This window comes from Entelurus aequoreus, linkage group LG05 (assembly GCF_033978785.1).
Source record: "Entelurus aequoreus isolate RoL-2023_Sb linkage group LG05, RoL_Eaeq_v1.1, whole genome shotgun sequence".
NCBI lineage: Eukaryota > Metazoa > Chordata > Actinopteri > Syngnathiformes > Syngnathidae > Entelurus > Entelurus aequoreus.
The window spans coordinates 40,666,633-40,690,151 of NC_084735.1; the positions used below are offsets into that span (position 1 = coordinate 40,666,633).

The following is a 23,519-nucleotide window of genomic DNA, read 5'->3' on the forward strand; positions in this document are numbered from 1 at the left end:
CCTTGTTCACCCCCTGGAAGGTGAGGGGAGCAGTGGGCAGCAGCGGTGCCGCGCCGGGAATCATTTTTGGTGATTTAACCCCCAATTCCAACCCTTGATGCTGAGTGCCCAGCAGGGAGGTAATGGGTCCCATTTGTTATAGTCTTTGGTATGACTCGGCCAGGGTTTGAACTCACAACCTACCGATCTCAGGGCGGACACTCTAACCACTGGGCCACTGAGTAGGTGTAACGCGAGGCAGGAAAGTTGACGCGAATTGATTGATTGATTGAAACTTTTATTAGTAGATTGCACAGTACAGCACATATTCCGTACAAATGACCACTAAATGCATACTTGCCAACCCTCCCGTATTTAGCGGGAGAATCCCGATATTCAGCGCCTCTCCCGACAACCTCCCGACAGAGATTTTCTCCCGACAAACTCCCGGTATTCAGCCGGAGCTGGAGGCCACGCCCCCCCCAAAAAAAGTCTGCCGCAGCTGCGATTGGACCTGACCAGCCTCCGGGTACAAGTACTGGAGTACCAATTGCTTGCCAGGGAAGATCTTCCCCAGGAAGCAAGGATTGACCGGTTTTGGGCCATACTAGGGAGAGATGGAAGATTCCACACTCTCGTGCATTTGATGAAAGCACTTTTGTGCGTGCCACACAGCAATGCATCATCAGAGAGGGTGTTCAGCATGGTTAGAAAAATAGTGACAGAGAATAGAAAGAGGATGGACAATTCAACCCTTAACAAAGCATTGTACTTTCAAGTACAACAATGAGTAGATGAGTGTTGTGTGTGTGTGTGTATACTGTATGTGTAAAAAAATGAACACTAAAATTCAAGTATTTCTTTTATTTATATAATAAAATCAATACATATATATATATATATATATATATATATATATATATGTAACGGTGTAGAAACAGACGTTCATTATGCTTGATTAAATTATGAATGAAGTGTTGCAACAGCGCCTGTTGCTAGCGAGAAGTGGTATGTACTTTACCTGCGGGAAGTGCTCAGAACTGTGACGCCTTCCAATTGATAATCCCGTGACCCAAGTGGACTCACAGTCTCACAATTTGCACTGTTTTGCAGGACACTGTAATAAAAGAAATTCATAATCCACCTGGTGCCAGTGTTATATGTTGAAGTGACAGCAGTGTGGAGCTGCATTTTGCCACATACAGTTGTGGACTGTCACATATATATATATATATATATATATATATATATATATATATATATATATATATATATATATATATATATATATATATATATATATATATATATATATATATATATATATATATATATATATATATGTATATATATATATATGTATTTATATATGTATATATATATATTTATATATGTATATATATATATATGTATATAGCTAGAATTCACTGAAAGTCAAGTATTTATATATATATATATATATATATATATATATGAAATACTTGAGTTGGTGAATTCTAGCTGTAAATATACTCTCCTCTTAACCACGCCCCCCACCCAACCCCCCCACACCTCCCGATATTGTAGGTCTCAAGGTTGGCAAGTATGACTAAATGGTAACACTCGAATTCATTTTTCAACTTGTTTAAGTCGGGGTCCACGTTAATCAGTTCATGGTGCAAATATATACTATCAGCATAATACAGTCATCACACAAGTTAATCATCAGAGTATATACATTGAATTATTTACAATCCGGGGGGTGGGATGTGGGGGGGGGGGGGTACGGGGGGTGGGGGGGTGGTTAGGTTAGGTTGCTATCAGCATATTTCAGTCATCAACAAGTTTATCATCTGAGAAATGGACATTGTAACAGTTTAGGTCTCACTTTGTAGGATATGTACAGCGAGCAGTGAACATAGTGAGCTCAGAAAGCATAAAAAGATATATAACTTTTAAACTTGTTTTCGATGTTAGTGAAAATGAAATTGTATCGGTGGTAACAAAACTGAAAAATAAGACATCAACAGACAGTGATGGTATAGACATGATAATTGTAAAAAAGACTATTGACTGTATCATCAAACCTCTTTGTTATATTTTTAATCTTTCTTTTCAAACAGGGACCTTTCCAAATAAAATGAAGGTAGCAAAGGTAATTCCACTCTTTAAAACGGGAGATAAACATAGATTCACTAATTACAGACCAGTGTCACTACTGTCACAATTTTCTAAAATAATTGAAAAAATATTTGTAAAAAAATTAGATAGTTTTATTGAAAAGAACATGCTGTTGAGTGAGAGCCAGTATGGATTCCGGACCAATAGATCCACTGCTTCAGCTGTAATGAATATAATTGAGGATATAGCAACAGCAACTGATAATAAGAAATACACTATAAGGGTATTTATCGATCTTAAAAAAGCATTTGATACTATAGATCATTCTATATTATTGTCCAAGTTGTATTCATTTGGTGTGAGAGGAGTAGTTTTAGACTGGCTAAGAAGTTATTTAGATAATAGACAAGAGTTTGTGGATTTTATGGGTAATACATCTGCACAAATGAGGATTGAATGTGGAATTCCACAAGGTTCGGTTTTGGGACCAAAATTGTTTATTTTATATATTAATGATATATGTGAGGTATCAAAGTTATTGAAATTTGTATTATTTGCGGACGACACCAACTTTTATAGTTCGGGACACGACTTAAAAGCATTATCAAAAATTATTGAAAAGGAAATGATTAAACTTAAGAGATGGTTTGATGCCAATAAATTATCATTAAATGTAGAAAAAACAAAGTTCATGATTTTTTGTAAGAGGAAAAGTGAGGAAACGATCAAATTGTCAATAAATGGAATAGATATTGAAAGGGTTTCTGTACTTAGATTTTTAGGAGTGATACTGGATGACGGTCTGACATGGAAATCTCATATTGCACATCTGCGGAAAAAGATGTCTAAGAGTATTTTTATATTAAATAAGGTAAAATATGTGTTAGATTATAGGGCAATGCGCATATTGTATTGTGCACTTATATTGCCATATATCAGCTACTGTGTGGAAGTGTGGGGGAACACATATAAGAGTAACATAAAGGCATTGTATCAACTACAGAAAAGAGCTATAAGGATTATTCATAAAGTAGATTACTTAGAACACACTAACATATTATTCATTAATTCAGGTTTATTGAAATTACAGGAGCTAGTAAAGTTACAGACATTATGTGTCATGTTTAAGGCTAAAAGCAAAACATTACCAGCAAATTTACAAAAAATGTTTGTCATCACTTCTGAGAATGAAGAGCATAGAAGAAAAGGTCATTTCCAACATCAGTATTCAAGGACAACTTTAAAACAAATGTGTATATCAGTGGTGGGGGTTAAATTATGGAATTCTCTTTATAATGAGATAAAAGTGTAACGACCGGGTCGCATCGTGGTGCGAGGTGTTCTCCCAAGGATGCAGACGGGCTCGGACACAGCTTGCAGGTAGGAAAAATGATTTATTCAGGAATTAACTCAGACAGGAAAAAACAAAACGACTAGCGTGGGAGCTAGCAAGCAAAATAATGTAGCATGAGAGCTAGCAGGAAACAAAGTGGTCGTTAACTGTTGCATGAAAGCAAATTAGGAAGCCAGGCAGAGTGCTGCCTGGGCGAAGACTAAATAGCCCTCTGATTAGTGCCCGGACAACAGGTGAGCGTCTCGAACACTAACCAGAGGCAGCTGAGCATAATCTGCCGTCATGGCAACAGAAACAAACAAACACGTGACACTAAACTGTAAACAAACTGATCCGAGCAGCGGATCCTAACAAAAAGATTGTAAAAATATATTCCAATTGAAAAAAATATATAAAGACAGAACAATAAAATCATATGGACAGCCATAAGTGTTTACATTTTGCTTTATATTTATTAATTTACTTGTTTTTTGCCTGGTTTTGTATTTGTTTTGTATCATCCTGTGAGGTGTACCTGTATATTACTTCTTTTGTTTTTTTGTTCGGTTTGTACTTCATGAAGTTTTGCTCTTGTGTTTTTTTTGTTTTGTTTTGTTTTGTTTTCGTTATATTTGGATGTAATTGTTGGTTTACATATCATTAAGTAAGACTATGTATTATGTGAAGGGGGCAGGAAAATATAAGATTTTTCTTCATCCTGCTCCTTCTCAGGCATTGGTGTGTAACGGTGTAACTGAATAATTGTGTTATAATTGTCTATCAAAGATGCACATCAATGAAGGAGATAAATAAAAATGATGATGATGATGATGATGATGCCATCGGTCCTCCTTTCTTCTTCTACGTTTTTTTCCCCCCAGTCCAGTAAAACTAGTTCCGGGTAAACTTGTTATAAGCCCCGCCCAAAACACATAAAAACAATAAAAGTGTACAAAAATATGAATATTGTCATCAAAAACATCCACCAGAAATATTGTATTTTTTCAATGTTTGTATTTATTTGTTGCCAAAATTTGTTTCGGTGCCCAAACAAATTTTTCTACAATGTCATTTTTTGTTCTCGATGTCAAATCTTACTGGCAGTGTTCTGGCTCCATGGATAGCTCTGTCTTGTCCCGTGTTCCGAACGGCCAAAAAGCGTTGCAATTAATAATAGCGTCCTCTGCCACGATTTGTTCAGAAGTTGTACAGTCCCTCTTTACGGAGGTACTTTCCTCTGGTTTATAAGTAAAACATCCATTGAAAGTAAATGGATGGTTCTGAATGATTAGTTCCAGTATGGACAAAGATGTCCATGTCAGGGTTGTCATCACTCTTCACAAGAAGGTAAATATCTAGTCAACAACAGCTCCGGTTGCTCCTTCAGGACACACTGCCTCCTAGTGTTTTGGAAGATAATTACAAGTCTGGTACTAACCCGCACGGAAGAACTATAAATCCAGAGAGTATATTCCAGCCTTCAGTCAATAAGAACCTTTGACTCTGTGTTTCCCAAGTGTCACTGAACGCACCATACTGCTACAGTAAGGGCTGTCAAGCTTCTTTTTATTGAGGGCCACATCGCAGTTATGGCTGCCCTCAGGGGGCCCCTTGTAACATTGAGTAATATATATAGATACAAATTGCCTCATTATATTATTACGCAATTATTAATTATAATTTATTGACTATATATATTTCAATGTGATGTCTGTCTATCTGTGTTGGCCCTGCAATGAGGTGGCGACTTGTCCAGGGTGTACCCCGCCTACCGCCCGAATGCAGCTAAGATAGGCTCCAGCACCCGCCGCGACCCCGAAAGGGACAAGCGGTAGAAAATGGATGGATGGATGGATGGATATTTTTTTTACATGTATGTAAAAAAATATGGTAACAATTTGGAAACCCCTGATATTCAGATTGTTTTGCTGCAAAATCTACGGTTGTTGTTTTACGGTGTATTACTATAAATGGAAAAATGACTCCAGTTTAGTTTTTTTCATTGAAATCTTTGGTGACTGAGCGACTATTTTTTTACCATGTTTTTTACGGCACACATTGATGGATACATTGATTAGAAATCATGAGTCAAGCTTTTATTTCAAGTATTTATTTTTATTTTGACCCCAACAAATGTCTGGAATATATGATAAAATAATATGTGTTCTACCTTATTATTTGTTACAATTTTATCTCCATTTTTGTGTAACAAGTTGATACAACGTAGTGGTATTACAATTGTTTTATATTTTAATTGGTTTACTTTTTTATTTTTTTATTTTTTTTTAGCCTATCTCAGCTGCATTCAGGCGGAAGGCGGGGTACACCCTGGACAAGTCGCCACCTCATCACAGGGCCAACACAGATAGACAGACAACATTCACATTCACATTCACACACTAGAGCCAATTTAGTGTTGCCAATCAACCTATCCCCAGGTGCATGTCTTTGGAGGTGGGAGGGAACCCACACAGTAAAGGGGAGAACATGCAAACTCCACACAGAAAGATCCCAAGCCCGTGATTGAACTCTGGACCTTCTAGGCTCCTGCACCCCCTGCAAGGGACAAGCGGTAGAAAATGGATGCATAATATGTGTTGCAATGTTAGATAAAGTTGAAAAGATATGAAATTGCATGCAGTACATGTATTTTTTTCTCTCAAAAAGTTGACTACAGTCCAGGCTTTTACATAAAATGATATTGCTGGCCAGATGTGGCCCCCAGGCCTTTAGTTTGACACGTGTGGTACACCCTAACAAACAAGGGCAATGTGGCGCTAATATTTATTAGTTCCACCTTGTATTCCCTGCAGATGAAAAGGGATGAGGGGCAACCAGGCAGTTTGCATTATAACGCAAAAATATACATTAGCGCGTAAGGCTCTGGAGTCACGACAGTGTGACGTGTTGTGCCATAAAGCTGTCGCTCACGTGTGTGTGATTGTATCAGTTGGTGTCCATGCATTCTTGGATCACGAGTCAAGTTTTGCATTGGTTTCTGTGTGTAAAATTGTGATATTTCTTCATAAAAAGTGTTTCGCGTTATCACTGTTGGGTGTCTGGAATGGATTTATTGTATTTACATTGTTACTTATCCAAAAAATTGTTTCAGTTTCCATCTGATTCGGTTTTTGACTGACCCTTTGTAACAGAATAATAACACAAACCAAATAAGTACTTCTATTTTTGATAACATCACAACTATTATTTATATCTGTGTTCTTATGCCCCTATCACAAAGTCACTGGGATGGTCACATCCTGTTTCAATATATGTATCAAGTGGAACAACAACATGTTTACAAGAGTAGTGAGTTCTGGCTCAATGAGCTAAATTGGTGTCCAGTGTTGTTAGAATGCTTTTCGTAAGAATGTTTTGCCCAGCCAACAATGCCGTGCTAGCCATTGTTTTGGCCGCCGGTACATGTCCATGCATGTAATTGACTTGATGAACTCGTTAAAAAGGAGATTTGTACCAGACCGCGTGTAACAGCGTACATCCCAGAGGGACTGTAGTTGAAACCATTTCAGCATTCCAGTAATGTCATAAATAGCCTACAAAGAAAAATCAAAAATAATCTTTTGGCAAGGCTGTGTTTGATCTAAATAAAATCCTGCCTGAAAGTAGGTCAGCACAGAGAGAGAACTGGTGTGGGCCTGAGAGCACCGTGTCTGCAGAGCCCGCCCCCCACCCCCATCTTCCTTACTGCTATGCCTCTCGCTGTCTACTCTCTGGATCTCATCTAACATTATCTTTCCTATTTCATGTGTGCATCTCTAACCTTTTCACCTCACTATCTTATGTTGCTTGTACATTATCCTATATCCTGACAATTTCTTATCTAGTTTAGCTATGTGTTTCTATTCCAGCTGAGTACTTAGTCTGAGCAAGATCAGATTGCTGCCATCATCCAAACCCAAATTCCAAGATTTAAATGTCAGGCATATCTGTAAATATCCACACATTTGTTATTACTTCCTTAGTTTTCGCTTCTCTGAATAAAAGTACAGTAAATCCTCAATTTACGAGCTTAATCGGTTCTGTGACTGACCTCTTAACTCTAAACCACAGGTGTCAAACTGAAGGCCCGGGGGCCAGTTCTGGCCCGCTACATCATTTTATGTGGCTTGTGAAAGCCTGGGAAAAATGTATTTCAATAAATTACTTATTTTTTATTTTTTTACTAAATGCATTCGTTCTTCCTCTCTGAGCTGCCACCTTACCGTGGTAGAGGAGTTTGCGTGTCTCAATGATCCTAGGAGCTATGTTGTCCGGGGGCTTCCATGCCCCCTGGTAGGGTCTCCCAAGACAAACAGGTCCTAGGTGAGGGATCAGACAAAGAGCAGCTCGAAGACTTCTATGGAAATACAAGAACCGAGACTCAGATTTCCCTCGCCCGGACGCGGGTCACCGGGGCCCCCCTCTGGAGCCAGGCCCGGAGTTGGGGCACGACGGCGAGCGCCTGGTGGCCGGGCCTGTCCCCATGGGGCCCGGCCGGGCACAGCCCGAAGAGGCAACGTGGGTCCCCCCTCCAATGGTCTCACCACCCATAGCAGGGGCCATAGAGGTCGGGTGCGATGTGAGCTGGGCGGAAGCCGAAGGCAGGGCACTTGGCGGTCCGATCCTCGGCTACAGAAGCTAGCTCTTGGGACGTGGAACGTCACCTCGCTGGGGGGGAAGGAGCCTGAGCTGGTGCGCGAGGTGGAGAAGTTCCGGCTAGACATAGTCGGACTCACTTCGACGCACAGCAAGGGCTCTGGAACCAGTTCTCTCGAGAGGGGATGGACTCTCTTCCACTCTGGCGTTGCCGGCAGTGAGAGGCGACGGGCTGGGGTGGCAATTCTTGTTGCTCCCCGGCTCAGAACCTGCATTTTGGAGTTCAACCCGGTGGACGAGAGGGTAGCTTCCCTCCGCCTTCGGGTGGGGGGACGGGTCCTGACTGTTGTTTGCGCTTACGCGCCAAGCAGCAGCTCAGAGTACCCACCCTTTTTGGATTCACTCGAGGGAGTACTTGAGGGTGCTTCCCCGGGTGATTCCCTCGTTCTACTGGGGGACTTCAACGCTCATATTGGCAACGACAGTGAAACCTGGAGAGGCGTGATTGGTAAGAATGGCCGCCCGGATCTGAACCCGAGTGGTGTGTTGTTATTGGACTTTTGTGCCCATCACGGATTGTCCATAACGAACACCATGTTCAAGCATAAGGGTGTCCATATGTGCACTTGGCACCAGGACACCCTGGGCCGCAGTTCCATGATCGACTTTGTAGTTGTGTCATTGGATTTGCGGCCTCATGTTTTGGACACTCGGGTGAAGAGAGGGGCGGAGCTTTCTACCGATCACCACCTGGTGGTGAGTTGGCTGCGATGGTGGGGGAGGATGCCGGACAGACCTGGCAGGCCCAAACGCATTGTGAGGGTTTGCTGGGAACGTCTGGCAGAGTCTCCTGTCAGAGAGAGTTTCAATTCCCACCTCCGGAAGAACTTTGAACATGTCGCGAGGGAGGTGCTGGACATTGAGTCCGAGTGGACCATGTTCTGCACCTCTATTGTCGAGGCGGCTGATTGGAGCTGTGGCCGCAAAGTAGTTGGTGCCTGTCGTGGCGGTAATCCTAGAACCCGTTGGTGGACACCGGCGGTGAGGGATGCCGTCAAGCTGAAGAAGGAGTCCTATCGGGTTCTTTTGGCTCATAGGACTCCTGAGGCAGCGGACAGGTACCGACAGGCCAAGCGGTGTGCGGCTTCAGCGGTCGCGGAGGCAAAAACTCGGACATGGGAGGAGTTCGGGGAAGCCATGGAAAACGACTTCCGGACGGCTTCGAAGCGATTCTGGACCACCATCCGCCGCCTCAGGAAGGGGAAGCAGTGCACTATCAACACCGTGTATAGTGAGGATGGTGTTCTGCTGACCTCGACTGCGGATGTTGTGGATCGGTGGAGGGAATACTTCGAAGACCTCCTCAATCCCACCAACACGTCTTCCTATGAGGAAGCAGTGCCTGGGGAATCTGTGGTGGGCTCTCCTATTTCTGGGGATGAGGTTGCTGAGGTAGTTAAAAAGCTCCTCGGTGGCAGGGCCCCGGGGGTGGATGAGATCCGCCCGGAGTTCCTTAAGGCTCTGGATGCTATGGGGCTGTCTTGGTTGACAAGACTCTGCAGCATCGCGTGGACATCGGGGGCGGTACCTCTAGATTGGCAGACCGGGGTGGTGGTTCCTCTCTTTAAAAAGGGGAACCGGAGGGTGTGTTCTAACTATCGGGGGATCACACTCCTCAGCCTTCCCGGTAAGGTCTATTCAGGTGTACTGGAGAGGAGGCTACGCCGGATAGTCGAACCTCGGATTCAGGAGGAACAGTGTGGTTTTCGTCCTGGTCGTGGAACTGTGGACCAGCTCTATACTCTCGGCAGGGTCCTTGAGGGTGCATGGGAGTTTGCCCAACCAGTCTACATGTGCTTTGTGGACTTGGAAAAGGCATTCGACCGTGTCCCTCGGGAAGTCCTGTGGGGAGTGCTCAGAGTATGGGGTATCGGACTGTCTGATTGTGGCGGTCCGCTCCCTGTATGATCAGTGTCAGAGCTTGGTCCGCATTGCCGGCAGTAAGTCGGACACGTTTCCAGTGAGGGTTGGACTCCGCCAAGGCTGCCCTTTGTCACAGATTCTGTTCATAACTTTTATGGACAGAATTTCTAGGCGCAGTCAAGGCGTTGAGGGGATCCGGTTTGGTGGCTGCGGGATTAGGTCTCTGCTTTTTGCAGATGATGTGGTCCTGATGGCTTCATCTGGCCAGGATCTTCAGCTCTCACTGGATCGGTTCGCAGCTTAGTGTGAAGCGACTGGGATGAGAATCAGCACCTCCAAGTCCGAGTCCATGGTTCTCGCCCGGAAAAGGGTGGAGTGCCATCTGGTTGGGGAGGAGATCTTCCCCCAAGTGGAGGAGTTCAAGTACCTCGGAGTCTTGTTCACGAGTGAGGGAAGAGTGGTTCGTGAGATCGACAGGCGGATCGGTGCGGCGTCTTCAGTAATGCGGGCGCTGTATCGGTCCGTTGTGGTGAAGAAGGAGCCGAGCCGCAAGGCAAAGCTCTCAATTTACCGGTCGATCTACGTTCCCATCCTCACCTATGGTCATGAGCTTTGGGTTATGACCGAAAGGACAAGATCACGGGTACAAGCGGCCGAAATGAGTTTCCTCCGCCGGGTGGCGGGTCTCTCCCTTAGAGATAGGGTGAGAAGCTCTGTCATCCGGGGGGAGCTCAAAGTAAAGCCACTGCTCCTCCACATCGAGAGGAGCCAGATGAGGTGGTTCGGGCATCTGGTCAGGATGCCACCCGAACGCCTCCCTAGGGAGGTGTTTAGGGCACGTCCGACCGGTAGGAGGCCACGGGGAAGACCCAGGACACGTTGGGAAGACTATGTCTCCCGGCTGGCCTGGGAACGCCTCGGGATCGCCCGGGAAGAGCTAGACGAAGTGGCTGGGGAGAGGGAAGTCTGGGCTTCCCTGCTTAGGCTGCTGCCCCCGCGACCCGACCTCGGATAAGCGGAAGAAGATGGATGGATGGATGGATGGATGGCATTCGTTCTTTCAATTTTGACAGAAAAAAATTGCATATTTTAAACTTTAATATTATCTGATCATGCCGATTATAATATTATATACTGTATTGCAAAACTATTCAGTGTTTCCCATAAACTGCCAAGATACCTGTGGCGGTGGGGGCGTGGCTATGGGCGTGGTCACCATGACATCATCGATTAATTTGCATAATTTACTACAATGATATGATTTTATCTAAAAAGGCTCAAAAAATGTATACTTACTAATTAATAATAGTTTTGTTTTAAATGTCCATCCATCCATCCATCCATCCATTTTACAATATAATTACAACACTTTATGTACATATTTATATACAGATTTGAACAATAAGTTATTCACTGAAATATATTTATTAATTGTGGTTCTTGCAAAAAATATATCTTATAAAAATATAAAAGCTAAAATGTCTCTTAAAGCTCTGCCCCTTTAATTAGTGCATACTAAATGATTTAACTTTAGCCTACTACTACAACCATATTTTTTACCAGCAACATAAAACAGAGGCAGAGGTGTCCTGCCACAGTCAGTAACAAATAAACAGAAAACAGTAGTGGTGGTAGATAGACACAAAGGTTCATCAAACATCTGATCCACTGAACAAAGAGTTCCAAAAATCTTGATCCTACACTTCTCTTTTGTAAAGTAAATCTGAACAGCCGATATGGGCATCTACATCATCTATATGATTTGCGTGAGAAGCTTGACAGGACACAAAAAAAAAAAATTTAAACATTTTTTTTTTTTGTGGCGGCCTTAATTCTTTTGTGGCGGGCCGCCACAAATAAATGAATGTGTGGGAAACACTGCTAATTTTGTGAGATAAAAACAAATAGTTAAATATTTATTTAATAATCAAATGCATATGCAGTTCGATTAATCATGATTAATCACAGGTTATTACCCGCATGCATAATGTAAATTAATTTTAAAAAAGCGGCCCTCTGAAAGCAGCCATGACTGCGATGTGGCCCTCAATGAAAATTAGTTTGACACCCCTGCTCTAAACACTTTGTCACCCATTGAAATGAATTGAAATCATTTTAATCGGTGCTTCCCCCCACCCTAAAACGTAAAAATGTTGACATGTAAAATTCCTTGTATAAATAAAAACACGTTTTTAGATAACAAATATGGTAGAACAACAGAATGTACTACGAACAACTGCAGTACTTTTATGAAGTAATGTAATAATAATGTACAGCGTTTACCTTGGAGAGTGAACTTCGACGCAATCTCCTTCATGCTGCTTCTTTGTCAAACACCCCATCACCAGCTTTTCCATATTTTTATGGATAAATGTCTACCATTTAGATATTATTTTACCATTCTTGGCGGGCATTAGACTCATTCTGCTTCAGTATGGTGCGGACTTGCAGTGATATGTTCAAATTGCTTTGCCAAGTTGCCAACACACTGTCATGGTTTTGACTTAAATTAAGCTAAGCCGGAAGGCAAAGCTCTTAATTTACCGGTCAGTCTACGTCTCTATCTTCACCTATGGTCATGAGCTTCGGGTTATGACCGAAAGAACGAGATCACGGGTGCAAGCGGCCGAAATGAGTTTCCTCTGTCAGGTGGCAGGTCTCTCCCTTGGAGATAGGGTGAGAAGCTCTGTCATTTGGCAGGAACTCAGGCTAAAGCCGCTGCTCCTCCACATCGAGAGGAGCCAGATGAGGTGGTTCGAGCATCTGCTTAAGATGCCCCGCAAACTCTTCCCTGGGGAGATGTTAAGGGCGCGTCCGACCGGTAGGAGACCACGGGGAAGACCCAGGATACGGTGGAGAGACTATGTCTCTCAGCTGGCCTGGGAACGCCTCGGAGCTTAAAGCTGGACGAAGTAGCTGAGGAGAGGGAAGTCTGGGCTTCTCTGCTTAGGCTGCTGCCCCCGCGAGCCCCGACTTCGGATAAGCAGAAGAAGATGGTTGGATGGATGGATGGATCCTCCACTTCTTCCTCTCAACACTGTCCTTCACACTCACTTTTTTAAATAAATATAAAAATAAAAGGTGCAATATAAAATCTAAATAAAAAACAAGACATGTCTGTGCACTGTTATTTGCGATGAGGCTAACAGACATGGATTTTACTGCCACAAAACACATATTAATGAGCTAAATTTAGCCACTTCTTAACTTTATCATCACAATCATGTCATACATCAATCAATGTCACCGCCACTAGAAAATAAACCAGTGTTTGGTTAATTAGTTAATAATATTTAATTTGCCTCGACCAATCAGCGCCTTATTTCCCTTCTATTATCTTTTTAAATATTTTGTTGGTAGGTTTCTTCACCTGTGTGAGTTTGTCCCACTTTGTCATTGCAAATATTTACACAACACTGCCGTTCGTACAAAAATAAATACATTTTCTGACAAGTGATGTTTTATAATTGACACACAGCCCCTCCAGCTTGTGCAAATCTCCCCGAACGTGTCCTAAAATGTTTGCGCTGCATTTGTTTGTGCTCAAAAAACAACATTTGCGCTGTTTAGTTTTATTCATTTTAATCCTTTGATATTTACATTTTGATATTGTGAAATTACAGTGCGTGCATTTTAAAGTTAAAGTTAAAATACCAATGATTGTCACACACACACTAGGTGTGGCAAAATGATTGTCTGCATTTGACCCATCACCCTTGATCACCCCTGGAAGGTGAGGGGAGCAGTTAGCAGCAGCGGTGGCCACGCCTGGGAATCATTTTTGGTGATTTAACCCCCAATTCCAACCCTTGATGCTGAGTGTCAAGCAGGGAGATAATGGGTCCCATTTTTATAGTCTTTGGTATGACTCGGCCGGGGTTTGAACTCACGACCTACCGATTTTAGTAAGTTCCTTAAATCCTTGAAGTTAAACCTCAATTCTACAGTAAGTTGCCATATTTGTTCTTTTTTCTGCTGAAATGTCGTCTTATTTTTTCATTTGGAGGTCTTGTATTAGCAGACAATATATGAATTTCCCTACGCGTTTGTTAACTTTTTTGACAATGTAAAATAAAAATCTGTAGATTTTACAATAAAAAATGGCAACTCAGTCACCATAATTTTAATGTCAAATATACAGTGGGTTTTTTTTGTGGGTTTTTTTTACAACATTTTACGGTAAATGGAAAAAGAGTACCAATGTTTTTGTACGGAAGAAAACTGACAGCTTGGACGCCAGAATTTTACTGTAAAATGTATGGTAGTCTCTACAACATATTACTATAAATGAAAAACTGGACCACTGTTTTTTTATTCCGGCAAAAGCCAGTTTTTTACCGTTAAAAACAGTGGTACTGTTTTTCCATTTACAGTAATACACCATAATAACATCAACTGTAGATGTTACGGTAAAACACTGGCAGCTCAAACGACAGAATAGTTTTTCCAATTTACAGTAAAAAAAACACCATTAATTTTACCGTAAAAATCTATTGTAATTTTTACAGTGCACAATTTGATGGATACCTTGTTTTGAAATATTTAGTCATACAGATATTTAAGTCCATCCATCCATCCTTTTTCTATCGCTATATGATGATATATTTGTTGCTATATCGAATACATTAAAGTTTACAAGGTATGCAATTTCATTTTTATTTTATTTGTATCCCTAGTATGTGAATGTTGTCTGTCTATCTGTGTTGGCCCTGCCATGAGGTGGCGACTTGTCTAGGCTGTACCCCGCCTACCGCCCGAGTGCAGCTGGGATAGGCTCCAGCCACCCCCGCAACCCCGAGAGGGACAAGCGGTAGAAAATGGATGGATGGGGATGTTAGTTTATTTGAACAGGGACAACACACATTATTCAACAGTGCTGTAAATGCACTAGTTTTGCTACAAAGCTACATGCAGTACAAACTATCCATCCATCCATCCATTTTGTACCGCTTGTCCCTTTCGGGGTCGCGGGTGGTGCTGGAGCCTATCTTAGCTGCATTCGGGCGGAAGGCGGGGTACACCCTGGACAAGTCGCCATCTCATCATAGGGACAACACAGATAGACAAACTATATATTTTTTATGTGAAAATGAAAAAAAAAATGCATTTAGTGAGAAAATATAAGGTACTTTATTGACACTTATTATTACCGAGCTTCCGCGGGCCATCTAAAATTATCTGGTGGGCCGGATCTGATCCTCGGTCTTAGAGTTTGACACCTGTGATCTACAAAATTCAAAGAAAAAAAAAATAGCTTCTTAAATACAATATCATCATTTATAAAAAAAAAAAAAAGTTTTAGAAAATAAATGTATTGTGTGTCCAAAAAGACGTAGGAAGAAGCAAAGCCCCAAAACTCGCATATAAAATCTGATTGAAACTTTTAAGAAACATATGAAAACTTCTCTTTTTAGTAAAGCTTTTAGTTAATGTACCTTTTTAACAATCATTTTTAATCCACTTTGTATCCTTTTAATGATGTTGCCCCTGTTGTTTTAATTGAATTGTTGTTTTACTTCACCTATGTTTTGCACAGCACTTTGTGAGTTTATCTGTGAAAAGAGCTTTATAAATAAATTGCACTTACTTACTTATTTGATTATTGATCAACGTTACAATGCATACTCAATCAATCAAGAAATCAAAGTTTATTAATATTGCCCTTAATCACAAGTGTCTTAAGGTTTTCACAAATCACCTGATAAACAACAATATTAATCTTCGATTTAAAAAAATGTGCAGATATTCTATTATTATAGGATCCTGTTAGAATGGATGCAAAGGTTAAAAAGGTTAGTGCTAAGTGGGCGGATCCACTAAGATTAAAAGTACAGTACGTGATAGAGGCGATGAAAGAGATGCTAAGTCATGATTTTTTTTTTTTTTAACAAATTACACCACAGGAAGCAATGTTATAAACGCATGTGCAGTTTTGACATGTGACCTGTCTTTTTTTGACTAGATGGAGAGGGTGGCGGCGAGCTTTCTCCCCCAGTAGGTGCCGGTGTCAACAGCAACAGCTGGCACTTCCGTTACGGAGCGGGACAAAGCTATGGCCCACCGCAGGCGCTGAAGCCCGGCGAGATCCCTCCAGAAGCCTTCATCATTCCCGGATCCCCCGCCATCATTTCTATCCGCCATGACCCCGGCCCTGTTGACGATAAAGGTGACTTCATAAGCTTTGGCAAGAAGGACGAAGCCAAGAAGAAGAAAAAAAAGAAGAAGGATAAGAAGGAAAAGAAGGATAAAGGAAAAGATGAAGAAGAATAAGGAGAGTTGAATTGAAGCCAACCAATTACAGAGCCAGAAAAAAAGCCAAATTGATATCGTATAATTGCAGAATATGCATTAAATACCATATTTACACAGTATTGTTGCCATTCAGGCTTTAGGCTCTTTGCGGAAAGCAAAACTGCGAATCAAATGCTTTTTCTCTCGTTTGGCTCATTTGGCCTTCGACTTTAACCAGTAGAAGTTCATTCTATTCAAATGCATTTTATGCGATCAGTATACGCTGTGAATTTATTCAACCCCCGAGTTTGTATAATGAAAACCAAAACAGCAAAAAAAAAAAAAAAGAGCAATTTGTATTTGATTATTGCCAGCACGCCATGCTGGGTGCTAAGTGAAAGCCAAACTGAAAAATGTGACCTTTTTTTTTGTCTTCAGTAATACATAGTAATTCTGCAAATGTTGGTATTTTGTATAAAAGGGAAAAAAACGAACAAGAAACACGTGATATGTGGACCGTAAAATGAGCACCTTATAGAGAATAAGGTGGCTGAGGCACGCAAGATGACCGTACAGCTTTCTTTCGGTGTAACAGCACATAAACGCGCAGCAGCGTCCAAAACACGCAAACCCCCAAAAACATGTGTAATATTGGGAAAACACAACAGAAGTACGATGAAACCAGAAGTTAGCATGCTACTACAAATGATAATGATAAATGGGTTATACTTGTATAGCGCTTTTCTACCTTCAAGGTACTCAAAGCGCTTTGACAGTATTTCCACACACACATTCACACACACATTCACACACTGATGGTGGGAGCTGCCATGCAAGGCACTAACCAACAGCCATCAGGAGCAAGGGTGAAGTGTCTTGCCCAAGGACACAACGGACGTGACTAGGATGGTAGAAGGTGGGGATTGAACCCCACTAACCAGCAACCCTCCGATTGCTGGCACGGCCACTCTACCCACTTCGCCACGCCGTCCCCCTGTCCATTGGAATGAGGCGTCAACGCGACCGCCATCTAGAGCAGGGGGAGGCCAGAGCTTTTTACCGTATTAGCCAACTGAGACAGAGGTATACACTATATTGCCAAAAGTATTTGGCCACCTGCCTTGACTCACATATGACTTGAAGTGCCATCCCATTCCTAACCCATACGGTTCAATATGATGTCGGTCCACCTTTTGCAGCTATTACAGCTTCAACTCTTCTGGGAAGGCTGTCCACAAGGTTGCGGAGTGTGTTTATAGGAATTTTTTACCATTCTTCCAAGAGCGCATTGGTGAGGTCACATACTGATGTTGGTAGAAGGCCTGGCTCTCAGTCTCCGTTCTAATTCATCCCAAAGGTGTTCTATCGGGTTCAGGTCAGGACTCTGTGCAGGCCAGTCAGGTTCACCCAAACCAAACTCTGTCATCCATGTCTTTATGGACCTTGCTTTGTGCACTGGTGCACAGTCATGCTGGAAGAGGAAGGGGCCCGCTCCAAACTGTTCCCACAAGGTTGGGAGCATGGAATTGTCCGAAATGTTTTGGTATCCTGGAGCATTCAAAGTTCCTTTGACTGGAACTAAGGGGCCAAGCCCAACTCCTGAAAAACAACCCCACACCATAATTCCTCCTCCTCCAAATTACACACTCCTACTACTTCATGGCTGAGTTGCTGTTGTTCCCAAACTCTTCCATTTTCTTATAATAAAGCCGACAGTTGACTTTGAAATATTTAGGAGTGAGAACATTTCACGACTGTATTTGTTGCACAGGTGGCATCCTATGACAGTTCCACGCTGGAAATCACCGAGCTCCTGAGAGCGGCCCATTCTTTCACAAATGTTTGTAGAAACAGTCTCCATGCCTAAGTGCTTGATTTTATACACCTATAGCTGGGCCAAGTGATTAGGACACCTGATTCTCATCATTTGGATGAGTGGCCAAATACTTTTGTCAATATAGTGTATCAAGTAAAATGTTGACGCCAGTCAGATGCACATCGGTCTAATTAGTCTGACAAAACCCCTGCTCAAGATAGCGGGTGTTGACGTGCCTGACAAGCATAAAGGCGGCATCCACGTTTTCATATCTATTCGCCCTAAAGGGAGCGATATGCAAATACATGAGCCGAATGTCCAGAAAAAGGTTGGCGTTGGTGTGAAAATGTATTTCTCTTAGATTGTTTTGAACAATATTATGGAGCTACCAATTTAAAGCCCCACTTAAGAACTTTCCGTTTTGGTTGAGTTTGGCGGCGTCAGTGGACCAAAGCGGTAGTGTTTTGCCTGAAGGAAGACCACATTTCTCATGAAGACCAGCGCATAGGGTTAGTCAGTCAGTATGACCGATCTTTCCACAGGAGGAACCTCCATATTTTACTCAAACTTTATATTTGCAGTTTGCAGTCATCGCATTGTTTTTTCTTGATAAAGTACTTTTGAGTTTGTTGAGTGGCTGGTCGTGTCAGTGTGGAACTACGAACTATCAAGCCAGTGGCTATTTATTGCTACCACGCAAATTTCTGACAGCTAATGATAGCATTATCGTTTTGACTTGAGTATCAAAAGGTATTTATTAATAAAGCAGTAACAGAGCCAAGGCAGCATTGGTCTGAAGTCCCTCCTCGTCTTTGAGCGAAAGCCGGGCCAATGCCTGTCTTCTTTATTTGTTCGTCTCTTCAGACAAAACTTTTCGTTTCTTTGGTTGTTTTGCAGTTTCTGCGATGATAGGAGTAATTGCATGTAGGCGTTTGCATCGACTTAGCTCTTTGTAACAAATGGGGAAGGCAGGAGTGACGTATGCCGTAAAGCAAGTCAGCACATTTGTAGTTTTTTGTGTGGCAGGGTTCCTGCCACCCCCCTCAAAGTTGCTTAGTGCCAGTGAAAGCGAAACAGACCCCCTCAGGACATGACAGAGGTGTCATTCAACCAGTTCTAAGTCCATGTATCATCCCAAAAAGTTATTAAGATATTTTATGAAGGTTAAAAAGTTACTTAGTGATGCTTTAATGGGTTGTGTTTTCCCCATATTGCATGTGTTTTGGATGTTGCTGTCCCCGTCAGCCACACTAGTCAAGGGCCTACGCTGGGTTACACCAACTATGCGAAGGTTAGATCACAGGTTACATTAGTGGCTTGTTAGAAAACTACAACATTTGATTGTATTGTAATTGTTAAGGGACATACCATGGCTAGAGTTAGGTTTAGCATTAAGACGATAGATAAATATGGAATGAGCAATGGTCACCAGTCACTGTGAGGATATTGGTTTGATAATATTGATCCTCAAAGGATGAGACCATGAGGTTTAATATGAGTTTTTGTATTTTTGTAATTCCATCCTCTGCAACTCGGTTGCGCATTTTAAAGTACACCATTGTACACCGTCCTGAGAGCTAGTGTCCTCTGCAATGGACACCCGGTTTTGTTATTGTTTTCACACTTTTTTACTTAAGTGAAACGATTTTTATACTTTTTTAAATCAAACATTAAATTTGATGCATGTTATGTACTAAAACAAATCAATGGGAAAGAAATTGTTGAATAATCATTTGTTTTGGTGATCATTAAAACATACATTTGTAAGCCATCCAAAATCAACTCCGATCCACATTCTAACCCAGTCTTTCAAGACAAGCACTGAGGCTGTATATGGGGACATTTGTCATTATATTATTATCAATGACGGAGCAGGAAGTGACTAAGCTAAGCTGGTTTGCGGTAACATGTCATATGTAGCGCCATGTCAATCATTAATTGACATTTTATGTACTCTTCTTTAAACAAAACGATCAGCATATAAATGTACATTGCAGAGGGCGCTGGTTCTCAGGAGGGTGTGGGCAATGATGCAATCTCAAAATCGTGTCCACCCCATAAAAGTCAATGTGACATTTGGTCTAATTGTTAATTAAGTCAGACCATTTCGGAATATGAGGAAAATATATATATAAAAAAACATTTAAGATGGTTATTCTGGCCAGAATGATGGTGGACATTTTTGGTGTGAATCTTTACATGGAACAAATTGAATGAGAACTTGATGGTACTTTGGAAAGAAAAAAAAAGTACACGTGATTTGTAGAAACATTCAAAATATCCTTTAGGAAATCATTGTAAATGGGGGGGGGGGAAAGGATGAACACTCTTTAATATTAGTGAGTACAATTGTGTGACTTGGTATCATTTGCACCGGCTTTGTTGTTCGCTTAACTATTTTATTGTCGCCGCTTGTACTCTAGTGATGCAGTGTTAACTGGGGAACATACGTCATGTGCAGCTGATGCAATTGCCACCTGACCATTTGCCTCTTTTCTTGGAATATAGTGCAGCGCAGCGTCTCCACCCCGATCTGAGATGCACATAACTATGAACAAACTATTTTCCCTCTCCATACACTCTGTAAAAGGTACTGATGGACGTTACAGCATTCTTGATGATGAGAGTGCGTCGCACGGCTGTATAGTGGCAACGTCAAGCCTGGTACCTCTACTTATAAATAAATAAATGATAAATGGGTTATACTTGTATAGCGCTTTTCTACCTTCAAGGTACTCAAAGCGCTTTGACAGTATTTCCACATTTACCCATTCACACACACATTCACACACTGATGGCGGGAGCTGCCATGCAAGGCGCTAACCAGCAGCCATCAGAGGCAAAGGGTGAAGTGTCTTGCCCAAGGACACAACGGACGTGACTAGGAAGGTAGAAGGTGGGAATTGAACCCCAGTAACCAGCAACACTCCGATTGCTGGCACAGCCACTCTACCAACTTCACCACGCCGTCCCGTTACTTCTGTTTTTGAATGTTAAGTAGATGTTCCTCTCTAGCCCATCACCACTTGTAGGACGTGCTTGGCTCCTCTTCCCGCTAATCGACTGTCGGGAATAACATTACTACTTGAAAGTCACTCCCCATATGGACTGTGCAAGAATAGCACATCTTTGCATACTCATAAACATATTCATAAACATAGGACACACATCAAACATACAGTGGTACCTCAACTTATGATCTTAGTTGGGTCTGTGATGGTGCTCTTAACTCAAAACACTTGTATATCAAATCTCCCATTGAAATGAACTGAAATGAATTTAATCTTTGCTATGCCCTCTCCCCCAAAACACATTTTAAAAAGAAAAACAAACTTTTAGATATGAAATATTGTATAACAACAAAACAATAGAATGTAGTACAAACAACTACAGTAGTTTTATGAAGTAATGTAATAATAATGTACAGTATTTACAGTACCTTGGAGAGTGGACTTTGACGGTATCTCCTTCCAGCTGCTACTCCGTCAAATACATCATCTGCAGCTTTTCCATATTTTCATGGATAAAAGTCTGCCGTTTAAATGTTATTTTAACACTCTTCGCTGGCATTCTGCTTCAGTATGGTGAAGCAGTGATATGCTCAAAGTGCTAAATAATATGTTTGATGATTTCTTTCTTTAATTCAATTAATATCATCCACTTCTTTTTCCCAGCATTGTCCTTCAAATTCACTTTCTTCCTTCCCATGCTTGGAAAATGCTAGTGGGTAAGACCAGATGTTTTGGGCGGGTTAACGAAGGTATTTTCTACGCCAACGAATTAGGGATGCCTGTAACTCAAGTTTTTGCTTGCATAAGAGCGCTTAACTAAAAACACTCTTAAGTTGAGGTACTACTGTACACATCTTTGTGATCATTTCTTGGTTTTAATATTGTGCTTTTTTGGGGGGGATACAACGCTAAATGAGGGTTTGTGTTGCTTCAACTTACGGGATCCATGTTTGGTTTTTGGCCAAGTTGAGGCTCTTAATCAGGAAAATTATAACAAATAGAAAGAATGACATGATGTCAAATGTAGTTGATGATGCAGTTTTTGACGGAAGGCCTTTATTAATTGCACAACACCAGAATTCTCTAGCACAGTGATTCTCAAACTGGTACGTGGGCTCCATCTCGCGGTATGCCAAAGAATCACTTAATTCAATCTTAAAACACAGTGTTACTGTTCAAACTGTGTTTAATGTTACAGTAGACACAAATATTGAAAACGCTTGTTAAATAAAACCTCTGCCTTGTTTTTAATGAATATGTTATTGTTGGTCATGATGGTGGTACTTGGAGAGCCAGGTGTCTTCTGAGGTGGTACTTAGTGGGAAAAGTTTAAGAAGCACTGCTCTAGCATTACTTTTGCTGAATTTTGGCAAACAAGCAGTAGTTTTTATAAACTGTTTGAGACGTCCATGAAGAAATCATTGTAGCTCATTGTGAACTGTACAGTAAAACACTTTATTTTGCCCAAATATTTGAGAAAATCATGTTGGAGCATATATTGAGCTGCAGGCATTGGAACTGGACATTTGTCATCTCATGTTAGTGTTCCTTTTCTAGACCCATCCAATTTCTAGCCTATCTGGCTCAAACCCAACCATGCTCACACGTCTTTGTCCCCGTCCGTCCGTCAGGTGTTCTCCTGTGCTGTTAGATCACCAAGTGACTGCTTGCATGTTATAAGCAAAGGAAACAGATATTATATAAATACTATATATAACTAAAAATGTTTTATTTCACCAGTAAATGTGTACTGAAACCACAAACCTGCGATACACTTCCATCCACGCATACTGTGAACTCCAACAGTACTGCAAATTGTGGCAAAAACCTAAAAGTATCACATTTTTCTACTTCTGTAAATTCCAATAATGCTTTTGTGTATTGTTATGAATTGCCTTTTGGGGTTTCTATTTGCGCGTATGATTTTCATAGATAAGAAAATCAACCCTTAAACTTGTGTTACGCTTTGAAATGATGATCAAACAAACACTATTGTGAACTCATGTACACCCTCCCCCCATGTCTATTCCATGCTTAATAGAGACAAAAACGTAAGAAAAAAGATGATAAAAAAAATTTTTCAAAATACATAAAAAGTAAAAAAAATTAACAAAGTTGATGTTTTCTCTGCTTGTGTATAGTGAATGTTTGTCAGTCACTGGGTGTGGCAATGGTTGGCACATGCTAGTCGACTGTGACAGTGCAGATCTGTTAATAAACTTATTTTGTACACCTGCTTATTGTTGAGGTGATAATAGTGCTTCTAAAGAGTTCATCAACCTGGTAATGTGTTTTGTTAAGTCACAAATAAAGTTTTTCTTAAATATCTCCGGCTTTGTTTGGCCTTGTTGATGCTCACTTCTCAGTCCCATCCACTTGTGATTCAACTCAGTCATTTTTTAATGTATTTGGAACATTACAAAAAACACATTTACACTCGCACAATTCAACATGTGCGAAAAGGAGTACGAGGAAGTTGAGTTTACTTAATCCAACAGCATCCTCCATGGCTCAGCAATTATTATTATTT

At 41.3% G+C, this 23,519-nt stretch overlaps 1 protein-coding gene across 1 annotated transcript in view; it reads left to right on the forward strand.

Moving 5' to 3' along the window:
* The window catches only part of LOC133650621 (protocadherin alpha-C2-like), a 58,598-nt gene extending 35,281 nt beyond the window's left edge, over nt 1–23,317 (forward strand). The window contains exon 4 of the mRNA XM_062048097.1: nt 15,894–23,317. Within this exon, the coding sequence (XP_061904081.1) occupies nt 15,894–16,201 (308 nt within the window). The 3' untranslated portion in view covers nt 16,202–23,317. The remainder of the gene's footprint in view (nt 1–15,893) is intronic.
* The last annotated feature ends 202 nt before the right edge of the window (nt 23,318–23,519 follow it).